This window comes from Bacillus rossius, chromosome 5 (assembly GCF_032445375.1).
Source record: "Bacillus rossius redtenbacheri isolate Brsri chromosome 5, Brsri_v3, whole genome shotgun sequence".
NCBI lineage: Eukaryota > Metazoa > Arthropoda > Insecta > Phasmatodea > Bacillidae > Bacillus > Bacillus rossius.
Window position 1 is genome coordinate 81,223,711 of NC_086333.1, and position 12,555 is coordinate 81,236,265.

The following is a 12,555-nucleotide window of genomic DNA, read 5'->3' on the forward strand; positions in this document are numbered from 1 at the left end:
TTTCCTGCGCAAAAATAAAACAAATCCCGAGGTTGGCCGAAGGTGAATATTCGGGCGTGTTCGGGCAGGGACAGAACTTGATGTACATCTTAGGCTTCTCTCGTTTCCCTCTTCGGCCGCGGCGGAGTTCCAGAGCGCAGTGTCACTTGCCTGCCGCTCAGCGGCTGTTGGATGATTATTTTTGTGAAATAACGTAACTGGAGTTAATAAGGTTCTGTGGTTATTTAATTTATGCATATGCTGTACCTGGCCACATTGCCTTAATACATGACCAACTTTAAAATATACCTAGAAGTCAAGCTACTATAAATTATGAAAGCATATTAGTAATTATAATTATTATTAATTATATCCTATGGGAAATACGAGCTACATAGACCCTAGAAACGTATTTACGACAGTTGAAAAAAAAAATTATAACAGAAAAATATTGGAAATGATAAATATGATTAACTTTGCAGGAGATTCTACGGGTACATTAAATTTTTTTCTGGAAAAGAAAATGGAAAGAACGAAATTTGTGAATGTATCAATAAGCAGACTGGCACAAACTCTGATTATAAGTGTTGCACAAATTACCACAAACCACAAACAACTGAGAAATTTTTACCTTGATTGGTTGGGAGGAGTGAGGGTTGAAACCTGATCCGAGGAAATGATGAGAGTATATTCACTTTACCTAGCGCATAGCTCCATCTGGCTTGTTTCACCATATTTGAGGTACAGATAGGGATGTTGCGATATTATCGGTATCATAATGAAAGTGTGACGTTTTATAGAGAAAATAATGTTATATTTACTATCCTTTAAATGATTTTATCTTGAATAATTTATCAAATATTATAACCTTTTAACATATTTCAAAACAGTATATAAAGTGTGTGTGTGTGTGTGTATATATATATATTACACACACTTAAGTTCTAGAATCCAAAATGGCGACCACTTTTAGAAAACAAATTGCCGCCTGTGGCGTCATAATTTCAGATAGCGTAAACCAATGTGGAGGCCGGGATCAATGTCATCTAAGATGGCGGCCCGGCCAAAGGTCAAGATCAAGGTCATCCAAGATGGCGGTCGACAATCCCAAACTACAACCAGGAACCAGTAGCAGGACCAGCCAATCAATTTTAAGTACTACCGGTACTTATAAAACTATTCTAAAGAGTGATCACACTGATCACACTGTTAAACTGAAAAAATACTTGTGGCAAATATTTATAGTTTTATGCACGTGTGTACTTCCATGGAAATTGTAACAAGATAACTTTTAAAAAGTGTTATATAGTTTGTTTTTTAAAATCGGAAATAGGATCGAAGAATGTTTGGTGCAAGTTATAAACAAACACCTCCCGAAACGAGAGAATATTGAGAATATAACTAATATACCAAATAAAAATAAATCTATTAAAATGCGGCAAAAAAATATTTTGAACATAAATAATGTATTTTGACAAAGAAAGAAATAAAACATTCAAAACGAGTATACTAGTTATATGCAGACGTGGCCACTTCCTGGTAGTACCAGGGGCGTAGCCAGTATTTGTGTATGGGGGGTGTTAAGAAGCTAGGCCCCCCCGTATTAAAGCGGGGGGTCCGGGGGTCCTCCCCCGGAAAGAATTGGATTTTAAGGTGTAAAATAGTGCTATTTTAGCAGATTGCGGTTCTTAAATTTAAATATTGTAATGGTAAAATTTTTATTAATTTTAATATGAAATTTGTTTGAGTGATGAATAAGAAATTAATAAAAGATTTGGTGCTGGGGGGGGGGGGGGGTTGAACCCCTTACCCCCCCCCCCCACCCTGGCTGCGCCCCTGGGTAGTACCAACCTAAGACAATAAAGACGAGAAATCAAACCATCAAAAAATAATGCAATCTGTAGTGGATATACGCACCACTACAGATTGCATTTTTTTTTTATGGTTTGGTTTCTCGTCTTTATTGACTTAGGTTGGTACTACCAGAAAGTGGCCACGTCTGCATGATGACACGGTAAGTTTTTGAAGCAGTTTTTTTCCCAATTTTCGCGCCATGTTGGTTAGACGCCCCAAACATTGGATGAAGCTTAGCGTTTGCATTGCGGATATAGTTTTAAATGACGTTTTTGATACAAGTGGCTGTTTTTAACGATGAAAATTCCAATCCATACTTACCAACGTTATCAAGAACAATTTCCAGAATGTTTTGGGCGGAACAAAGTGGTGATGGCGAGATTAAAGAGTGATTTAAAAAAAAAATTGTTTGTCTGTAAAGTCGGTTTATGGACGATAGTTTAACGTGACGTCATAACAAAACATTGATGAAATGATTGCATACTTTTATGAATAAAATTGAATCATTTATATTGAATTATCACTATTTTGTATGGATAAAAAGAAGGAGTGAAATGAAATCTACAATTTAATTGATAAATTTACTTTCATTTGCACTCATTAATTCAAATATGTTTATTACTTTAACGAAGAGATTATTTTAACTATAACTTTTATACAAGTTTGCTATTTAACTTCTTCCAATTTGTATTTTTCTGTTAAGGATAGGACGATGATAGGAAAAGTAGGAAACGAATGGGAGTGTTTCAAGTTTAATGTGCCTCGAAAAAGTCAATTCGATGGTTGTTCCAATCGAGTGGAAGAGCGATAGATGCAGCGCAAGCGTACAATGAGCGTAACGGCACAATGTGCGTAACGGGACACTTTTTCGTGCGTGCAGCCGGCGTTCATCGATTTATTAGACGTCACGTCAATACGTCTCAACGTGCCGTCTCCTGACTTTCCCCAACTCCGCCGCCGCAGAGAAACTATCCAAGGAAGTCAGTCAACGCGGGAGTGACGCGTCTGCCGCAGCAGGTGTGTTCTCCTTGGCGAGAGGGCTACACTCGCGTTCCGAGAAGCGCTCGCGTCGGTCCCTTTGAGGCGCGCTGACGTCACGCGCGTGCTCCGTCGCAGATGCCGCTCGCCAGATAGCAGCAGCGCTGCGGCGCGATGCGGAGCCCGGCGTTGCCAGATCGCCGCGTTTCAGTGGGACGTCATACTTCTGTAGGCGCGTTAGTAAAAATAATAATGACGAGAGTGAATTTTTACGATGAGCGCGCACAATGCATGAAATTTTCACACGATGAAAAAGAAAAGGCTACATAATATTAATATTATATATGTACTTTTAAATCTTATACTTTATAATTTTTTTGTTGAATTCTGGTCCATATAATACAAACAATGATATGCTGTGACTATTAATGATATAAATTGTGTTTACAAACATTTTAGAGTTCATTTATACAAGTGAGGTAATGTTCCCGTATATAGATTATTTGTATTGTTAAATGTTTCATAAATATTTAATAAATAATTAAAATTAATAAATTAGATTAAACAACCAGCATATTTATTGATTTTCATTAGGAATTAAAATTTATTAAATAACTAATTTTATACATATGTTTACATTAAAAATTGAAAACTGGGTATTTATAATTTTTTTAAATTTAATTGAATTAATTCTTTACCATATGTATTTTAAATATCACTCCAGTCCTCTTATTTTATTTCTATTATACATTTGCATTTCAAATTTGTTGCCATCCCGACAACTGGGTGAGATAGGTGATGACTCGCAAGCAAAGAGAAGATGCGCGTTGGGCCACAAACACAATTTTATTCAATAGTGTAAGCAGCATTAAACTCTCAATAACAAACATAAATCAAACAGCAAGGCTCTTGCTTCACACTGACTCAATGCTGCCCCGCACTTGTTAATTCTCGCCATGATCCCAAAGATACTGTAACACACAGAATGTTTTCATTAATACATGAGCAATAAACGAGGGTAGACAATTTTTTTTTTAAATCAAGACAAATAAGAAAACCAAATTGTTGACCCGTGATCTTAGAATTATTTCGTATTAAATATTTATCCTGTTAGCAAATTAGATCAGCGGCGGAAACAGCCTCGAATTTCTGGGAGACCATATTTTTGGCATGTGATACCTCCCTATAAATGAGGAGTCCAAAATTTAGTGTAACACATTTCATAGGTCTTGAAAAGCCATAAAGACTGTGTTTTTAAATTATTAAAAAAAAGGGAGGGGTTGTCTGTAAAGTCGGTTTGCGGACGATAATTTTACGCGATAACGTCATAATAAAACATTGATGAAAAATTGCATACTTTTTAATTTCCAAATATTATTTACAGTTTTTGCAAATTATATTTTAAAAAAAATTGTTGAAATATAATCACGAACAATTAGTTAAAAAGCCCGCCTTAACCTGTTTGATATTATAGAAGACTAGCTGCCCGACCCGGCTTCGCACGGCTATACTAATGGGAAAAAATTAAGCCACACTCCCATTTACAGTAATGGTAAATTAAAAAAAAAATCAGTGAAAATTTATTACAATGCTGTATAATGTACCGGAGAGAAAATGAATAGCACCGATGGTTTCCCGACTCGTGCACGCAACGTACAACTGATGTACCCGTACTTCGCTACGGCAGTCTACAGGCAGATCACTCTTGCGCCGCTCATTATACATGCTCCTCCTTGTGGGTACGCCACTGCCGCGCGATGCCCGTTGCCATGGAGACGCAGAAGGCATTAACAATGCAAAATCCTGTTCTCATGCAGACAAAGTACCCACTGTTGCCTTGTTTTAACCACCCATGGGATCTAATTTTCGGAAAATGTCATCCTGAGTAACATAAGGAACATTACTGTGAAGTTTCAAGTCTGTAAAATATATATACTTGAAAAAAAGGGCAATTTTTGATATTTAAAGTACCCGCAAAATTTCAACGGTGATGAGGAGTGCACTAACAATGAAATAGTCGTTAACTTCTAGCGCCTGCGGCATCGTCAACACACACTTCGTACGTGTACTGCATGTTGTATCTAACCCCCTCTAACGCATTTGATTCTAAATTGGACTTTTAGTAAGGATCCTTAATGTTATTGATAATATAATATAGCCTATAGCCTTCCTCGATAAATGTACTATCCATCACTGAAAGAATTTTTCAAATCAGACCAGTGGTTCCTGATATTAGCGTGTTCAAACAAACAAACTCTTCAGCTTTATAATATTAGTATAGATTTTCTCGCAGGGTGGTCGGCCGGTTCTTGCACGCTCAACGCAGGCGGAACGTGACTTTTTTCGTGCGTGCAGTCGGCGTTCATCTATTTTTAAGACGTTATCACGTCAACAAATACACACAGTATAGTAGATATAATGTTATTTTTAATACAATTTTTAAGATGATACTGTTTTTTTTCCCCCCTTTTTTTCATCTCATGCCAACTATTTTATTTATTAGCGACTGTAGAGAGTAACACGACATTTGATATTATATCTAATTGTTTGGCCCACGGATTAGTTTCATAAACGACACCCGGCCCTGGAAACGAGCGAAGCAGGCCGCCACTATTTCAGAGCATCGCGCGTGTGGGTCTCCGCGTGACGTCACAGGCGAGCCGGTGGGACAGCCCGCGGCGGCTGACGCTACGGTCGCCCCCGGGAGCCCGGCTCCGCGGCGTTCTTTATTTATTGCCTGTTACTGCTCGCTTTTCACGTACTCCCGCCGCGCGGCCTTGGACAGATCTCTCGTTCCTTTTTTTGCCTTTTGCCTTTTGCCTTTTGCCTTGTTCCCAGGCACACAGGTGTTTCCCACGCGCCTGGACCCCCGTCCGTGGCGAGGTCCGTGCTTGCGCGCTGCCGGACGTTACCGCGACTTGACGGACTTTCCAAACAAGAGTACTTCGTCATTTCAAGTAATATACTTTGGTGACTGATACTGAATACTGGTACACATAATTAAAAACCATATATTCTTGTGAATATTAAAGATATGGAAAAGTTTTTATAAACTTTTTCAAGTGTATTTATGAAATATATGTTATGTTCCCGGACGAACAATTTATTTGCATTATAAATCATTATTTAATAAATTTAATAAATTAGAATAAACATTAAGCATATTTATTGATTTACATTGTTGATTAAAATCTATCTAGATTATTTTACTAAATTAAATAACTAATTTTATACACATGTTTATATTAATATTGAACCTGAGTATTTATTTTTAAAAAAAATTCATTTAATTGAAATTATATTTTACCAACCGTATTAATAATATTACTTTTATTATTTTATTCATTTTTTTACATGCAAAACGAATGTTAGTTTTTTTTTTTTACTACGCCAAGTAAATTTAACGTCTAACGCGCGTACGTAAACACACGCACCGATTTTTTTTTCCATAAAGATATGTATAACACAGGTTCTAGTGAATTTATTTAACTTGAAATGTTACACAAATGCAAATCGAGTTTTTCGTGTTAACGTTAAACGTTTTTTTGGCGGGTTGGAAAGTTGGTCGGGGGGGGGGGGGGGAGACGGAGAGAGAGAGAGGAAGGAAAGAGTAGATCTGGTCCTGTGTGCTACACTGGATTCCTGTTGGTGTTTTTTTCATGCGAAGTTACTCGGAAAGGAGTTTCCGATCGTAAGATGACGATTATCGGACTACTTCACGTGTTTGGTATTCCGAGTCACGTGTGGAACTGTGGAGTCTCGATTATCGCTGGCTGCCTATCGCGTGAGACTGGCTCTTAGGCTGTCGGGACATGACTTCAAGATCGGCAGCTCGCTTTCAATCATGGCGGCTTGACTGCGTGGAGCCGTATAGCCACGCATTCATTCACTGTTTAGGCACTACTTACATTTATTCTTAAAGTTGAAGCATATTTAAATGCATTCACGTAGTTTCTGTTTAACTACCCGATATTCCAGTATATACGACGGTTTCCTCGCTTCGACTATACATAGTTGAAATGGTGGCGTCATGAAATTGTTAACTAAGGAAATAATTTTATGATTTCAAAGCTCTCCAAATGTACATATGTATTTTTTATTTCGTAATTAAGTAGATTTCATTGCTGTAAAAATGTGGAAGAGTACACTTGATTTATGATACAGAGTTGCAAATGAAAGAAACATCGTGTCTTCGTTTAGCACAAAAAAGGTAAATTTAGTCGGAAGTTTTTCCACTTTATGTCAATGAATTGTCCCGTGTATCTACACACATGCGTTTGGGTAAATGAAAATTGCATTTTCCTTACGAACATTCCTGCACAGTTTACACATGGAACATCTTGATTAAATTAAATGTAATGCAATCTCTTAATTATAATTTCAAAATTCTTAAATGGTTTTAAAGTTCAACACAGTGTTTATATGTCTACTGGGTAAATTCTTACGATAAACGTTGAAACTCAAAAGTTAAAAATTGATTGTCGGTTTACCAAAAACAATTACGGACTTATCCTCAAGTTTTTTTCAACGTAGTTAAAAAAAATATATAGTGGAAAGGGATTTGCAGAAATCGGTGAAGGCAAAATGTTATTTTGTTAAGTTGGGTTGTCACAACACCTGCAATGTCAACTGTGTGAAAGCTGCATCAGGTACGGCGACTACCGTAGGCCCGTATGTCTCCGTGTTGACTCTCAACGGTAATGGAAGTTATTTTTTTTTAACACACAATTTCCAATTTTTTTTTGACGTGACAACGTCTAATAAATCGATGAACGCCGGCTGCACGCACGAAAAAGTGTCCCGTTACGCTCATTGTCCCGTTACGCTGTGTTCCGTTACGCTCATTGTACGCTTGCGCCGCATCTATCTCTCTTCCACTCGATTGTAACAACCATCGATTTGACTTTTTCGAGGCACATTAAACTTGAAACACTCCCATTCGTTTCCTACTTTGGAAGAAGTTAAATAGCAAACACATATGAAAGTTATAGTTAAAATAATCTCTTCGTTAAAGTAATAAACATATTTGAATTAATGAGTGCAAATAAAAGTACATTTATCAATTAAATTGTATATTTCATTTCACTCCTTCTTTGTATCCATACAAAATAGTGATAATTCAATAAAAATGATTCAATTTTATTCATAAAAGTATGCAATCATTTCATCAATGTTTTGTTATGACGTCACGTTAAACTATCGTCCGTAAACCGACTTTACAGACAACCAATTTTTTTTATTTACTTCACTTTAATTTTTAAAAAAACGAAACCTCCCCTTCACCCGCGCAAAAGAATGACTGTAACTGCCCCCACGGGATCGCCGCGCAAGGAAGGCCTTCCTGGAAGTACAGGGAGAGGGGAGGGGGAGGACTCGGCGGTGGTCAAAGGTTCCCACGCCCTGGGGAGTGACGTTCCCCTCCCTGCCGTCTCCCCCCCCCCTACACAGGGCGAGAGGGCGCTAGCGAGACACACCGCATCACAGGGACACCTCGAGACGACTGGACTCCCGCAGGCGGAACAACGCTTGGATTGCAAATGGCGACCGCTGTCGCCAGATCTAATACCACCCGTATTGTTAGCGATAAAAAAAAAATACATTATTTCGCATACGATCTTTAATATTAATAATAATAGGGTTTTCTTACGGTTGTAGTCATTCTGAAAGAAGATGACAGTAATGATGATTGAGAGCCAAACACGCAGTCTCGTCGGGACACAGGCGCCAGGCCTGGCCTGGCTCCGGACTCCGGAGTCGACGACCTGCCCCTCCCCCCCCACCACCGTGTGGGGGGAGGGGGGTGTATGGGGAGGGGCTAATTGGTGGGCGCTCCAGCGCCTCGGCGCCGCGGGCAAGAGCGACGCAAGTTCCGCGCCCGGCCGCCGTGCGTGACTCACGCCGACTGGCTCCAGGATACAGGCCAGCCTGTTGGCTATGCCGTATAGACGCCAAGTTGGTAGTAGTACGGGAAGAATCCATGAAAGATTGAACGGTGTCCCGCTGAGGTTTCCTGCAAGGCCCTGGATTCTTGTTGGGTAGGGTCCGCACATGGTGGTGGTGCTCCGATCGCTTGGAGCAGGCTCCAAGGGTTCCCTAGCCCGATGCGGAGTCGACGTGGTGAGCGACGACACAGCTCCGGTGCTAGCCCGGACAACTGGCAGAGGTTGGATAGGACCTCCACTGGACCACGGGTTCACTAGGTGTTTTGAGGGGTCCCGGCGAGATGTGGTAGATCGGTGAAGGCGCCAGCAGCGCTGATAACGTCTAAGAGCTTAGGACACAGCCAATTGTCTGGTTGGCTGAGTGAGGCAGGGGGTGAAGGTGGTGTCTATACTGGGATGGGTAGCCTCAACCTCTGGACATAGCCTGATCTCTAACACCTCTCCTGTTTCGCGTATACGCCCGTGGGGGCCCCAGGCCGGAAAGGCCATATGGCTATGGGGGCTGGGTTAAAAAACCAAAAGGGGAAAAATCCCTTTGCAGTCTGTCTATCTGTCATTGGTCTCCAGGATACTTCACGATAGAGTTGGAGGGGAACTGTTGGACGGAAATACACGGTGTGAAAGTTACTATCATAATCGCAGCTATCAGCATTTTCATCTCTTTTACTGCAAAAATTAGAAATCTTAGATTCGAAGCTTCTTCATCGTCTACAAGACTCATTTCTAGTGTCCGTTATTTTTTCCAAAGTTCGGAGGAACTACTTCAGATCGGCTTGAATATATTCTCACTTTTCGTGTTAATGATACTTCCATTGTCTTCAGTCATCCTTAATCCTTCAAAATCCTTCAATTCAAGTTCTCTATCGAGATCAGGAGAGCTTTTTGTAGGATCACACTCAAGACGAGGAAAATTATTTTCGACTTGCAGTGCACTCTTCTTTGTCGTAGTAGCTCCATCGTTGACCTCTATCTTGTAAGAGTGCATGTCTTTGGAAGTCCTACCATGTATTTTTAAGCTTTCACTGCGCGTAAACATCCTGCCACACCGATGACAACTTAACACTTTGCGTAGTGGGCTTTCAACACTTGGGACACTCCTTTGCCACACTTGTTGTTGGTGTGTCTGTTCCTTCGTGCCCACGCAGACAAGTGATATTGCACGCATTCTGGCGGTGCGCTGGTGTACTTGCCACTAGTTTTGGTTCCGAGTGTTCCTGTGTGCGTAGGTTAACTGTATACTTTAGTTTCCAGGCTGTTGTTTTTTATGCTGACTAGTACATCCAGAGAGGGGTGTTTGCTCTCCGCTGTGCTGCAAGTGTACGACTACTTCCAAGTCGCGGTGACACACGGAGTTGTTGTTCGGTCCAGCGTGCACTGTGGTGGGACAAGAGGGGGGGAGGGGGTTGGGGTAAACAGGCGACCTTTGGGCGCGTGGTGGGGCCTGCGCAATGCGGCTCCCACGGGCTCATCCGGCATGCGGGCCGCGGTCAGCGCCGAGGGAGGCCCCTGTTGTCTGATCGCCCCCGCTGGCGCACCGCCAACCGGCTATCTGTAGCACTTCCCGCCGGACGTGACGAGCCTCGGCGTGTCCCCGCAGTCGATATCAACATATATATCGAATTTTTCGCCCCTGAGAACGACGGCAGCATACAATAGAAATAATTCGTTTGAGGGTGGCGTGCGCGGGGATGGTAGGATATCACAGCTTCTACACACTTCTTACAAACTCTCTCAATTTTCTTTGGTAATCAAGCTGATACCTGCTAGCGCACGATTTTCACAGATGTCCGACGATGCCGGTGACAGATCAGCCACTTCCTCCTGGTGGCCACCAGGAGTGATTGAGTTGAGAGCGCCATGATGGCGCCATATTTGAATTTGGAAGTTTCCGACACTTTTTTTTTTACAAAACTGACATATTTTTTGGTGGGAACAATAGATATATTTAGGATTTTGGAACGAGGGGGTGTCTAAAAACCCCTCAATCTACCTCCTTCCTGGTAAACGATTCATAGATTATTAAATAATAAATTATAATCCTCCTCCCCCAATTCCACCTCTTAGAAAAACACCTTCCGGCACATTACCTATTTCTCGCGCCGCCTAACGTCAAGTCAATTGTAACGCCCCTCGTGCCCTTGATTTTTAGTGTTATAACACCTCTTAAAAGTCCTAGGAAACAGCTGAGCAACAAGCTACAAAATTCACATAAAATTCGAACATCACCAGAGGTGGCACGAGGCGGGGAACAAAACAATTTAGAAACTCCCTACAAACAATCCATTTGGGAGTCAGTGGATCGGTAGAAATATACATATAGGTACTCAATTAAATAAAAACAACAAATAAGTCATGTGATCTATAGGCTTCCTGGTTTATTTATATTAATATTCTTTTATGTAGTGCATAATCTTTCTTTAATTAGATTTTACCAGAAAATATCAAGGCAGATTAACCATCGATCAACTAGCATTTTAACATCTTAGCAATCATTAATGAAGAAAACATGAACACAATTTATAGTGTTAGCGAGTCCGGACCGCGAATCTAGCGAAAATTTAACAAGGTTCTAGCCATAGTGAAATGTTTACAAAAATAGTTAGAATATATTGCCTTGGTTTTGAATCTTAGGCAAAAAAAATTACAATATCCCCATGTCCAATAAGGGTTAATTCTTCTTGAGTCATAATTACTGAAGATATAACTTTACATAGTTCACAAAAACTTCTCCCCTGTACACTGGCACACCAAGATTAATGAAATTTTGTCGTTCAGAACTCACGAACAGGTAAAATTCGGCGGGAAGAGCAGAATAAATTTTGTTGGGGTTCACTCAATTGATTTTCAATCACGACCATTTGTGGAGGGGTGACTCTCGGATGACGGGGGTGTTTCTTCAATCGGTAGGTATCTCTTGCACCCTGCCTGCAACAAGGTCCAATATCGACAGAGATTAGACCAAGTAGCAGACAGACCATCAATCAGGCAAAAGCCCGCTAAAAGGGAGCGAATTGGGGGAAATATTTAAAGCAAAAGACTCACTGAAGCAGGGTGATGACAGATGATTCCATTCATGTTGCGCGATCGCCAGTTAGGACGCGCATCGCGGAGATGTCGCGGAAGCACAACTAAAACGTAGCTATTCGGGTTGGCTGACTAACTAACAGAAGACAAAGAAAAGTTTTAGGGAAAAATTCCCTCGGCCAAGACGATCACATCCTATAGCGCAGAAGAAGGCAGATCTGCCCGCGATTTATTATTCAAGAAGCAGTTCGACAGAGACGCCGATGTAGTCAGACCAACAGCCCGCGCATTAATTCATCATGGCGGCTAGATCGTAAAAAAAAAAAAAAAAAAAAAAAGACGCTGGGACCCGGTTGGCCGAAAAAGGGGGGGGGGGAGACATGGCTCAGCGCCGAAAGGAGCCGAAGACGTCCGAGGCAAGGTAAAACGAAGGTCTGTTGCTTGGTAAAAACCTCTATAGCCGTCGAGCGCCGCGCGCTCTATGGAGGCGCAGTTGAACTAAGTTTAACTTCAACTCGCAAATCTCGCGCTAGGTGACTTGCAACCAGCATGGTGCTAAAGGGGTGGGGGACAAGTGGGCTCTCTGGCGGCCAAAGAAAAGAGAGAGGGAGAGACTTAAGGACACGGCCACTAGTGTGCGCCGAAAACCAGGGAAAGAGAACTAGGATAAAAAAGGTTTGATATGAGTGTACAGAAGTCTGACAAAAATTAAATAAGAATAAAAATGCAAAAAATTTAAAAATGAAAATTTGAGCCTAAAAATTAAAATCTGTGCCAA

The 12,555-nt window shown here is 40.9% G+C and overlaps 1 protein-coding gene across 1 annotated transcript in view; it reads right to left on the reverse strand.

Moving 5' to 3' along the window:
• Positions 1 to 12,555, reverse strand: part of LOC134532109 (uncharacterized) — a 120,630-nt gene extending 108,075 nt beyond the window's left edge. The window contains exon 1 of the mRNA XM_063368419.1: positions 11,796 to 12,555. Coding sequence (XP_063224489.1) covers positions 11,796 to 11,828 — 33 coding nt within the window. The 5' untranslated portion in view covers positions 11,829 to 12,555. The remainder of the gene's footprint in view (positions 1 to 11,795) is intronic.